General features: G+C 40.5%; 1 protein-coding gene across 2 annotated transcripts in view; it reads right to left on the bottom strand.

Moving 5' to 3' along the window:
* PRKG1 (protein kinase cGMP-dependent 1) overlaps positions 1-13,307 on the bottom strand; it is a 1,158,696-nt gene that overhangs the window by 357,190 nt on the left and 788,199 nt on the right. For both annotated transcript variants that reach the window (XM_030334044.1, XM_032595293.1), the window contains one exon: positions 428-491. In XM_030334044.1, coding sequence (XP_030189904.1) covers positions 428-491 — 64 coding nt within the window. The remainder of the gene's footprint in view (positions 1-427; positions 492-13,307) is intronic.

Genomic DNA, 13,307 nt, shown 5'->3' with positions numbered 1-13,307 from the left:
ACAGCTTCAGGGAATACGAATATTAGCGACATTTTTGCATTGGTGCATACATACTCATATGCTAATGAAACATATACCTGTTGTAAATTTGCTCATCTGAAGCTTCTGAGGGGTAGTTACTGAAATCTTGCTTTACACGGACTGAAAGAAGAGAGAAATTCGCCATCTCCCATTCTTGGAAGTCAAAGGAAACATCCTATTTGCCACAATGGGGTTTTCCTCCCTCAGTCGCTAAGTCGATTTGCACCTTTCTAACTGCGTATAAATGATAGGTGTGCCGAGCTGGCTTTTATTCAAAGCCACGTACACTGCTCACCCCAGGGCTGAAAGCTCTTTCAGGGTCTCTCTGCCGTGGGTGACCCGTCATCACGCTGCTGTGCTGGGCTATGTCCCAACCCACAAAGTTCAAGGGCTTAAAAACAATTACCTCTTCAAGGACATCGGCAAGCTTACTGAGGATCTCTTCAGGAAGGCTCTGGAACGTTGGGACACTGCAAAAGCAAACAGAGAAGATGCTGAAGCAACTTCCTTCCACCAACCAAACAGCAACGTGCAACAGCAAACGTTTCACGACCAAGAACCTGCGGATGAAGACGAAAGCACGGACGCGAGCGTGACTTGATGACCGACAGGGAAAAGGCGTGTTGTACCAGGGAGAACACAGAAGTGGGCCAGAGCCGAGGTTAAAGCCCACTTATAATTATAGATGCCTCGGCTATAACGGGGGAAAAAACATTTTCTTCTTTACCAGTCTTCTCTCACCAGATTCCTCTCTATGTCCCTCTGTACGTACACACACGCACGCACACACTCACGCACACTCCCTTCTACAGGACACCTCTACTCATTCTTTAGGACACAGCTTGAATGATGATACACTCACACCTGCAAGCATTCATTCAACAACCTTGGAAGCTTGCTTTCTCCCCAACCCCCTCCAGCCAGGTCAGGTTCTCCCCCTGAGAGCTCCTTTATCCCCTGCTCTAGCAGTCATTAGATATTTAATCAGGGATTTGTTCTGGGGTATTATCCCTGCGAGAATTAAAATTCCACAAAAATAAGAACAGCTTATCTGTCTTATTCAACTCCTGTATTTTCCATCATTTACAAACAACGACACGTTAGCGCGTGTGGAGCAAAGTTATGAAAGCAGGGATGTGTGAAGGCATCCTGGGACAATGATAAGGAGCAGATCAGACGTGGAGAAAAAAAGCCAGACTCAGTAGGCCAGGAAAATATTAGTTTCCCTTACCTCCTCCTTCTCTAATTTTTCCACCCAATGACCAGCAAAGGAAAATACGGAGCGATGCTAAATGCACAGACCAACAGAAGTTCTTTTATATGTGAAATAGTAATGACTTCAAAAGAAATAAACACACCCATCAACATGTCATTCTTGAAACTCCACTGGAAAGCCTAACTGGGATACAGAACTGAAGTCTCATATAATCATACTTCAATGCTTAAATAGAAGGCTATAATGAGTGCATCTACATTTGTGTATCTGATATTTGACTTAGCAAATAATTCAGGCTTGATTAGAACAATACAATGAAAGAAATCAGAGCATACCGTTCATGTGTCCCTCTGATTCCTATTACTTAGTGTAAAGCCTACTGACAAAATCCCAAGGTCTTTATTCAGAGGTAGAACGATTCACCCAGGCCCATCTGTTCCACCAGATTTACTGCTATGGTCTTAGCCGTGTGGGTTTTAATTTCCAGAAGGCAGTCTATTTCAGCAGCTGGATGGAACTTCTCACAGAAACAGAGGAAACTATTTCCATGAGTGATGCAGGTGGAAAAATCTACCCCTTCCTTGTTCTTTTAATGAGCTATCTCTTAGCATCTCCTAAGATGGACGGGTGATCAGAATGCTTCTATCCCAGTGGGTATTGGTATGAACCACAAACTACAATCGAGTTTTCCTCATATTATAATTGGCTCCCTTCCTTAGACAAGCCTGTAGTCTCTTCTATGCTCCACTTTATCTGAACTATGCTATGTCCATGCCAATCCATACCATAATAATTCCACGTTCTTTAGAGTTCTTGTCCACAAGAAAAAAAAATTAGTATGTGCTTGATGACATAATACATTAAGCAAAAACATAAACATTAAATTGTAGGAAGGGCACTTTAAATACCTTTTACAACTGTGCTTTTTTTTTCAGCTCTGAGGTATAAATGACAAATAGAATGAGATATTTAAAGTGTACATCCTGATACATGTACACATCGTGAAAGGGCTCATCCCATCTAGGTAATTAACACACGGGTTACCGCACGTATTTATCTTTTTTTTTTTTTTTTTTGGTGGAAAATATTTGCAGTTTTACTCCATTAGCACATTTCACGGTGTTACCCCTCATCATCACCATGTGATATGTTAGATATAGACCTTATTCATCCTAAGCTGTACCTGAAAGTTTGTATTATTTTAACCAGCATCTTCCTGTCTCCGCCACCCTCCAGCCCCCCCGCACCCACGTTAAGACCCAATGTTTCTATGACCTTGACTTTTTACTTCGATTCCACATACACGTGATAGCATACAGTATTTGTCTTTTTCAGTCTGGCCTTGTTTCACTTAGCATAAGGCCTTCAAGGTCCAGCCATGTTGCAAATGTGAACTTCCTTCTTTCTCGTCTGAATAATATTCTGTTGTATGCTTATCCTAATCTTTGACAATTTTAAATGTCTCAAAGCATTCAGTGGCATTTGTTACCAACAAAGATTAAGGCTGATTTTTAAGAAGAAACATTGTGAAAAAATGGTAACAACTGGGGAACTTCTAAATTTAACCAAATGGAGAGCAACTGACAAAAAACCAAATGGCTTCACTTTAATAAATTGCTTTGAATATACTTCTGTAGCTATCTTTAAAATCCTAAGACCTTTATCATTACAAACAATGTATTTTTAAATTTATTTATTTTGAGAGAGAGTAAGAGAGAGAGAGCACGTGTGCTAACAGCGAGGAGCCCAACATGAGGCTCGAACCCACGAATCATGAGATCATGACCTGAGCTGAAATCAAGAGTCAGATGTTTAACCAAGTGAGCCACCCAGGCATCGCCTCTCATAGGATTAATTTCCTTTCTAAGAATTATTGGTTCACCAAGAGCTTCAACACCAAGAACAAAACAATTGAGGATATTCATAATTTGGAATTCTACCCATGAAATATGTTGGTTAAATATCCCCCAAACATCAAAAGACATTCATGTAGACTCTACTAATTTGCACATATAATTCAAGATGAAGTTGTTTATGATTTAGAAAACTGAAGGCAAAATAATTATAAGGACAAACTTTCAGAAAATGTTTCAACAGTAGAGAAGAATATTTTAATTTTTTTTTTCTTTTCAACGTTTATTTATTTTTGGGACAGAGAGAGACAGAGCATGAACGGGGGAGGGGCAGAGAGAGAGGGAGACACAGAATCGGAAACAGGCTCCAGGCTCCGAGCCATCAGCCCAGAGCCTGACGCGGGGCTCGAACTCACGGACCGCGAGATCGTGACCTGGCTGAAGTCGGACGCTTAACCGACTGCGCCACCCAGGCGCCCCTAGAGAATAATATTTTAAGTGAAAAATAATTTATTATAACAATCTTCATGCTAATTACAAGTAATTCTTACACGTCTATTAAGACTGTTGATTCCCCTAAGGACTTACAATAGGCCTGAAGTTACAGAATGTGTTTGAATGTAATGTAATAGATTTGATTTAATGCCTGTAAAGCTCTGCCATTGGTTTTTCTAATGGAATCAAGTAAGGACTTGGAATTTGCAATTTGCAAAGACAATAATACAAGACAAGATTTGAGTCTCTCCTATTGGCCAGGCACTGGGGTAAGCATTTTATAGAGAACATAAAGTTTTGTTTTACAACCACCTTCTGAAATCCCCATTGTTATTGTCACCCTTTTTACAGATTTGACAAGTGTGCCCTTGAGAGTTGGCCTGAGCTGGCACCACCCAACATAAGTGACAGAAGTTGGAAAATCCCCCTCTAAATTACGTGGAGCTCATCACTTATCCACTGGCTGGTATGGTTTACAGTCGCATTATTAGAAAATGCCTCATGCAACTTTCAAAACAGTTCTATAGTCTTTTTGATAGTGATATGGATATGAATAATATTAATAATATTTGATTTATTAACTACCTTTTTATCATGAAAAAAGTTAAACAAATTGAAAGACTGAAAGAATAGTTCAAGAATCACCTGTATCCCCACCACCTAGATTTGCCACTCTTAACACTTGTGCTATCTTTATGTACCTTCAGTTCACCCATTTTTCTTTGTGTCTATAAATAGGCTCATAGATCATTTTCGAGGAAACATTTCATAGTTGCAGATACCATGAAACTTCACCCCAGTCCCTCACCTGCAGCGTACATATCCGAAAAATGAGAACGTGTGTCTAACTAACTATAGTACCATTATCATACATAAGAAAATGAACATCACTTCTGTAATAACATCTAGTATCTGTTTCATATTAAAACATTACTTATGTTCAAAAATGTCTTTACTATTTTTTTTTCTTCTTAAACCACGATCCAGTAAAATTCTGCACATCAATTTCTCTTGGCTGTTCTGTACCTTTACCTCTAGTCTCTCGTTCTACAACACCCCTCTCCCACCTTCCCCCATTGCGTTAACTTTTGGAAGAGATTGGACAACTGTCTTATTGGATGTCCCACATTCTGAATTTGTCTTAATGCTTTTATTTCTGCTAATCTACTGTTTGAAAGGAACAACTAACAGAGGGGAGAGAAAACCCAAGTACAAAGAATTTTATTACAGCCATGTGTCAATGAAATTGAAACACTTACAGAATATAGAATTTTATACAGCAGCAGCTTGAAATGTGATGTAAGAGGCTGCAGATTCCCCAAGACCCTTTTAAGGGGGTCCTCAAAGTCAAAGCAAATAGTGTAACTTGTAATTTGCCTTTAATACTGTATTCTTTCACATGTATACAACAGAATCCCGCAGACACTGTACAAAATATGGTGACATCGGGGCACCTGGGTGGCTCAGTGGGTTAAGCATCTGACTTCAGCTCGGGTCATGATCTCTCAGTCTGTGAGTTCGAGCCCCACGTCAGGCTCTGTGCTGACAGCTCAGAGCCTGGAGCCTGCTTCGGATTCTGTGTCTCCCTCTCTCTCTCTGCTCCTCACCCGCTCATGCTCTATCTCTCTGTCTCTCAAAAATAAATAAACAATAAAATTTAAAAAAAAAGACAAAATATGGTGACATCATTGCTTTGATGGCTAATGGATATATGCTTGTATGTTCTTGGGTTTCCTAGAATGTAAGGTAGTATATAGGTTTATAATATGTGTACTATTTACAGAAATTAACTCAGCATAATTTCAGTAAATCTGTGCTCTTACTAGACAGTTATCACACATGTGCTATAATCTTGTAACCTTATCATTCAACAGATCATTCTTTTGAACTCCTGAATAACTGGCTATTCAGACCTGTGTTTCTTATGTCAAAGTGGAAAAAAAACAAAACAGTAAGAAGAACATACATTTGCATATCTTGTGTCACAATAATCGTTTTATATGTTTTGCAAAATATTTCTAACTTTTAGAATTTTATCTAAAGCTGTTATAGCCAGACTTTTGTAATTATTATTAAGAACTAAATAAAGAAAGCTCATTATATTTTTGTTCATTTTTAAGAATGTCACTACAAATAAGAAAAATATGACAAAATCAACTTTTCCCTAAGAATTATAATTTCCCTTATTGTCTTACAGAAAGGAATATTTCTTAAACAACCTTATTGTGTCAGTTATGATGTCACTTTGAGCCCAATCATTCAAAATTTAAAGAAAAGGAAATGGAACTTTTAAATGTAGACGTGATGAGGATTCTGAAGGCCAAAAATTGTTTGGTACAGCCTTTAAATTAGGAAGGGGAGCATCTCATGGGATGAGTCACCATACTGCAAAGACTCGAAAAGGCCCACAGCAGCTCAGAGACCAAGAAAGGATTGCAGAGTTGACCTCGTTCCACGCCCGCTGGATGAAGTCAGTAGAAGAAATCACTGCACTGCCTCTTTCCAATGATATAGCATCTAGTTGAATTAAAGCTACAGCTGCGAGCACAGAAGGGACTTCAGTTCTTCCTTACAGAGCTGCACTTTTGCCTTCCGAGTGGATTAATGTACGGACCTGACTACACTTGCCCTTTTGCTTGTATTTATCTGCTATCAGAAGCAACCAATCATCAAAGAAGATCATCTTTTCTACGAACAGCTGGCTACAAACACAAGTGGGACTGAGCTATCCGGTGTGGAATAATTGTTCCCACCTATGGGTCATTCTAGAACAGCTAGGCTGGTATTTGCACCGATGGTGTGAAAGCTACGGGGACCCCTCAGCACAGGTTAAGGTGGTGACCACCAACCTGCACTTGTTGCCATTATATGCTTAATCCCCACTTACCCACAGTTAGAAAAATTAAATATAACGTCGTTTTTTACTTTAACGCATTTTTGATGAAATAATAAAAGTTATTAACATTATTACATTTCAACTCTTAAATAAGCATCTTTTGAAAATGGTGTGTGACAAAATGGCAAGTATGCAAGCTGTCCTTCTGGGTATACCAAAGCACGGTGGCAGTCTCCAGGAAGATCCCTTGTGTCTTTTTTTTTTTTTTTTATAATGTTTTTTAACGTTTATTTATTTTTGAGACAGAGAGAGACAGAGCATGAATGGGGGAGGGTCAGAGGCAGGGAGACACAGAATCCGAAACAGGCTCCAGGCTCCGAGCTGTCAGCACAGAGCCCGACGCGGGGCTTGAACTCACGGACCGCGAAATCATGACCTGAGCCCAAGTCAGCCGCTTAACCGACTGAGCCACCCAGGCGCCCCAGATACCTCGTGTCTTTGCTGGAACGGCAAGCTGAAGACTTCCACTTGATCCAAGGAACATCATTTTTACTTGGCAATGACCAACAAACTGTGGTTATTCAGATGTGTGTATCTGGCAGACAGTTTTTCAAAAAAGAACAAAGTGAGCCTTTTACTACAAGGGGGGGGGGGGAACAAACCAGGCAGTGTTTGTTGCCCATGATAAAATGTGAACTTTCAAATGAAAATTACAACTTCACAAAACTTTTAGCTGCCACTTTGGGCTTAGCAGCTTTCCAATACTTGAAGACTTTTCTGATGAGATCTTTGGTGATATGTGGATATTAACAGATAGGGTTTTTAGGATTGGAAATCCTGCATAGTGCAGTGAAGCAGTATTTTTCCAGGTGATTGATACATGCATGATGTTACAAAACCATGCATGGATAAAGATCTATTTGAAGTACAAGATGGATCAATGGATTCTAATGTAGCTACTGTCAGACATTCCATATTGCATTTAACCTTCAATAAACCAGTATTTGTTGGGCTGTGGTGTTGTATCAAAGAACAAGGTCCACAATTATCTGCAAACGTCATCAGCCTACTTCCCCCCTTTCCTACCACCAATCTCTGAGAGTGATCTTTTCATATACTTCCACCAAAACAAAAGAAATTCACCAGATTGAATACAGAAGCAAATATGAGAATTTGTTTTCTAGCAAGCCAGATATTGACTTGATTTGCAACAAATGTAAATTCAAACTTCTATGTTCACTAAGTTTTGTTTGTTTTTGGAAGATGCAGTCATCTTTATTAAAAATACACTTTTTGTGTTAACATATAATGTTTATTTTTGGTGGTTTTAAATGCACTCGTAAATATCTTTAAATATTCTCATTTTTGGGGCGCCTGGGTGGCGCAGTCGGTTAAGCGTCCGACTTCAGCCAGGTCACGATCTCGCGGTCCGTGAGTTCGAGCCCCGCGTCGGGCTCTGGGCTGATGGCTCAGAGCCTGGAGCCTGTTTCCGATTCTGTGTCTCCCTCTCTCTCTGCCCCTCCCCTGTTCATGCTCTGTCTCTCTCTGTCCCAAAAATAAATAAAAAAACGTTGAAAAAAAAAATTAAATATTCTCATTTTTAACTCCTAATACAGTCAATATCGAGAGATATAACCCACCTAAGCTGGAGAACCACTGACTTACAGTTATTAAAAGTGTTGAAAAGCATGTAAACATGGAATACTGACAACATTACAAGGAAAAGGTGATAAAAAAAAATACGCATAACGTAAGATGTTTTCCTTAAGTCCCCCTTTAATTATACATAGAGATTCTTTGCAGGAAAATAGCAGAAGGTTAACAAATATTGTGGTAGGTGGAATGACAATCTTTTAACTTGTTTTTCCTTTTCTCTACTTTCTTGTATTTTCAAAATGTTCTGTTTGATAACTGTATTTTTATTGTACCAAAAGTTGTAAAAGGCACAATCATGGTTACAACTAAATACAATGTATCTTTGTGGGTCCATTTCAAACAGGAAAAAATTCTTACCGTTGTTAAAATACTGGTTTAACTACATGATTGATTTACTCGCGAAAACTTAACTGAGTGCCTATTATGGGCCACAAATTGTTGCAGGTGTTTGGGATTCATCAATGAAAGCCAAGGTTCCTGCCTACTGATCAGAAATAGAACATCAAGAGCAAACATAATAAGCACATATGACACGATTACGTATGTGTGCTCGCACACACACGTATGATAAAGTACATGAGATCAGGGCTATAGCATTTTCCATTAGAAAACTTCCACAGGCATTACAGTGGGAGGGGGTCTAAGGTGAAAGACTGGCCAGGATGAGGATATTCTCATTGAAAATGTGAGGCGGTAGCAGAAATCTGAGAGGTGAGGGAGACAGTTAACCGTAGGGTCTGAGAGAGAGAATCCAGGTAGAGGAACCAGGAAGGCAAGGGGTCTGTAGCACTTAGTGGACTCCAGAGACCCTGTCCCAGCTCTGTGAAGAGTCAACGGCAGGGAGGCAGACAGCAGAGGTTGTAGGCCAGCTGGGGGTCTCCTGCCTGATAGATGGTGAGGGTTGGAGAGGGTGGAAGCAGGGGAGGGCCTGGGAGAGCACCTGAGTTCTGCTGGGTCCTGCAGGTAGAGGCAGTGCGATTTCCTGGTAGACTGCAGTGGGATCGGAGGGAGTGAGGTGGGGGGGGGGGGACTTTGCAGTAAGCAGTCCACAAAAACTATCTGAATATTTTTCACAGTGAACAAACACGTTTTGATGTTTTTAAACTACTTAGTAATGGAAGGTTTGATTTTATCAGCCTTTGTTTTTATTTGTGTACGTATTTTCTTTTTTTCTTGTAAAATTATTTCTTTAAATTCAAGTTAGTTCACATACAGTGTAGTATCGGTTTCGGAGTAGGAGCCAATGACAGATCTGTCACATGTAACACCCAGTGCTCATCCCAAGAAGTGCCCTCCTTAAGGCCCATCCCCACACCCAACACCCCCCCCCCCCAGCAACCCTCAGTTTGTTCTCTGTATTTAAGAGTCTCATGTTTTGTCTCCCTCCCTCTGTTTTTATCTTATTTTTCCTTTCCTTCCCCTATGTTCATCTGTTGTGTTTCTCCAGTTCCACACGAGTGAGATCATAGGATATTTATCTTTCTGTGACTTAATTCGCTTAGCATGCTACATTCCACTTCCATCCATGTTGTTTCAAATGGCAAGATTTCATGCTTTTAGATCACGTGTAATATTCCATTGTATCTATACACCACATCTACTGTCATCTATTCATCAGTCAATGGACACTTTGGCTCCTTCCATAATTGAGCTATTGTTGATAGCACTGGTATTCATTTTTAAATATAACCAGGGTATTAGATGTAGCCCCCTATTTTTAAGGCAAGGTATCTCCAACAAACGCAAGTCTGGAAATAGTTGGACAATGTCCTCTACCTAGAGCAGAGCATCCTGTTCCATTACTTATTTCTGGGTAGCATTTGGAGCACAGAAGCTTTTTTATTCTGTCACTAGAAATCAGCTCTGTATCAAGGTTAATGCCAACAATACTGACTGGGGGGTTTGCCTGGGTGGCTCAGTCAGTTGGGTGTCCAACTCTTGATTTCGGCTCAGGTTATCATCTCACGGTTCAGGAGTCCGAGCCCTGGATGAGGAGCTGAGATAACAGTGGAAAGCCTGCTTAGGATTCTATCTCTTTCCCTCTCTCTCTGCCCCTCCCCCATCTCTTTCTCAAAATGAATAAAATAAATAAAAAGAAGAATATTGACAGGTATTGTTTATTTCGGTGCCAGTGGCTTCCTGCAGCTCATACCAAGCGAATAAAAGCAGAAATCTGACCTGCCAAAGAAACCAATTTCTACTGATGAAGAATTAAGTAAGGGTCCTTCTTAACCTCATAGATACGTGAACTTTCCCCTTAGGGGGCTCATCAACAAAAGTATGTTTTTGGCTCTCAACATACTTTTCTCCCATAATTAGATCATTTGTCACTGATCCTGACTCAGTCAGCTATGCAATAGTCTTATAACTTATAAATAGTCATATAACTTATAAACCCCCCCTCCTGGGGGTCTCTTGCCCCCACCTCAGTATATATTACACACATCACTGCTAGATTCATTGTCCATCAGCAACATTTAGCTCTTATCACACAGTGACTCCAACCTTCACAGGCTACCTATTATCGTACAGATTCTAAGCATTAGAATTTCTTTCCTGTGTGTAAAAATACTTTAGATAAAGCAAACCATTATGGAGACATGAGGTATAATTTTATCAGTTGTGTGAGACAATATAAACTCCTTATCCTGAGCCACTGTATAGTGATTAAATGTATGGACTTCTGAATGAAAGAGAATCAAGTTGAATTAGGCTCTGCTACTAATTACTAGCTATGCCTTTGGCAAGCAATATAAAGTCTCTAGACCTCAGTTTCCTTCCCTTAAAAAATTGGAGGGGTGGATGTAACCACCCACTGCACAGGGTTGTGGTGAAAATAAGCAAAAGAACAGATACAAAGCATTGAGAAGGTGACTGGCATATAGTGAATATTCAATAAACATTAGCAGCCGCCATAATTAAATAAAAGTTTTATGTTCTAAGTGTTATCATTGTTTACGACCTTCAATAATCAAAATAAATGTTCTAATATGTCAGATGTAAGTCTCAATATAGACTCAGGAGTGCTGGAAATTTTCATTTGTTCACTCTCTTCAATCAAATTATTATGGAGTAGGAACAATTTTTCAGCTGGCTCTCTGATAATGTTCATTGTTTAGCTCTTCCTCAAGGTCACACCAAATCCAGGAGACATGTCATGGCCAGAGGCTGGAATGTAAACTCTCTCATCTCTCTCCTATCAACATCACGAAGAACCCATGATGTCCAATGGCTCTCTGCTTTTGTGCCCAGAGATAAGAGAGGGGACCTTTGGTCAAGCTGGGGACCCAATGCTTCCGGCCATCCCTCCCGGGTGAGTCCATGCAGAGAAATTCATTCTTGAGGAAACATTTCCAAAGGTCCTTCTTCCCCCACTTGACTCTACTCTTTTTAATCTCATTAAATGAATTTAGGTTTTGAAAATAGATAGGACCGTATCTTCTGGAAGCTTTTAGTATTGACCACATATTCTGAGATCAAGAAATTCACGTGTTCATTGCAGCATTAATTTACAAAAGCCAAGATATGGAAACAACCTAAGGTGCCCACCAAGGGAGGAATGGGTAAAGAAGATGTGAGAATCAACTACATAGACATATGTGTCTATATGTAATGGATTATATAATCACACACCTATATGTTATATACATCGAATATTATTCAGCCATGAGAAGGGAGGACATGCTGCCTCTTGCAACACCATGCATGGACCTTGAGGACATTATGCAAGTGACCTAAATCAGAGAGTGACAAGTACTGTAGGATACACCTGCTTGTGAAATCGAAAATGCTAAACTCATAAAAACAGAGTAAGATGGTGGTTACCGGGGGATGGGTGTGGGGGGATAAGGCAGATGTTAAGGATACAAAGTGACAATGGTAAATAAAAATAGTAATAGTAAGCAAGTCATAAAGATATAATGCACCGTGTAGTAAATTCTGGCAAGGATACCATATGATAATCAACTTTGCTGAGAATCTAGAACTTAATTATTCCAACCACTCAAAGAATAATATGATGGAGGTGGTAATTATCATCACAATGGCAATCAAATTACAGTATATAAATGTATCCAATTACCATGTTGCACACCTTACATTTACGATGTTATATGCCAAACATAGTCAATTTGGAAGAAAAAAAGAGCGTGCCGATCTGTTTGGAAAAGAGGAAAGGGTAGAACAAGAGGGAAAAGTATTTCAATAATTTGTATTTTAACAAAGTGTCCTCCAGATCCATCACTAATATTTGCAGGGCACTGATTCCCTGTGCAACCAAGCACCGCGCATCACAGCCATTCCCCCATCACCCCCACCACTCACTCATGGACACGGCTGCCTCTTGGTCAACGCTCAGACACAGGAGGGAGCAAATGGCAGGGCGGGAAGAAAGGACCTGAGGAGAGGCCGGTGCTGAGCTTGGACATGAGCTCAGGGCCATCTGGGCAATAGCATTCCGGATCCTGGTCGTGGAATGTGGTCTAGAGGGGACCACACCCGCGAGAATCTAGAGGGGAGCCCTTCTAAAGTAAAGGGCTCAGGGGGTCTTGGGTAGCTCAGTAGGTTAAGCTCCCAACTCTTGGTCATGACCTCACGGTTCAGGAGCTGGAGCCCCACCTCGGGCTTCTTGCCGACACTGTGGAGCCTGCTTGGGATTCTCTTCCTCCCTCTCTCTCTCTGCTCCTATCCCGCTTGTTCTCTCTGTCCCTCTCTCTCAAAAAATGAACAAAGTTAAAATTTTTTTTTTAAAGTAAAGGGCTCAGAGACGAGCAGCTCTAAGAATAGAGCTCCTCTAAGCATAGTCCTCCTCCCTTGTCACCCACTCATTCGCCCTCAGGGAAGCTACAGCCCACACCACCTTGCCCAGCCGAAGCCTCAAGCTGTGTGCCTTCTGCCAGGACTCTTCTGGTACATTCTGCCACATCGCTTTATTCATTTGACGTATTTCCATCGAAACGGTTAGTGGCATTGATGGCAGAAATGACAACGATGTTTTTCAACCATTCAAAGAAGAAAATCAATAAAACCGTTATTCCTGCAATTTTCATTTAGACAAGAGTTACGTTCCCATCGGTTAGCTATCTTTCCTATCGCCCCCACACTAGGTACCATGGGTAATTGGCAATTCATCTGAGCTCAGTGAGTCTCACCGTTTTCACCTCTAATGTAGAAATGATAATTCTGGCCTGAGGAATCTCAAACCAAGGACATGAAATACTGTAAGAGAATG

The sequence above is a fragment of the Lynx canadensis genome, chromosome D2 (genome assembly GCF_007474595.2).
Source record: "Lynx canadensis isolate LIC74 chromosome D2, mLynCan4.pri.v2, whole genome shotgun sequence".
In the NCBI taxonomy this organism is placed as follows: Eukaryota; Metazoa; Chordata; class Mammalia; order Carnivora; family Felidae; genus Lynx; species Lynx canadensis.
This window is presented reverse-complemented; position numbering and strand designations above follow the sequence as displayed.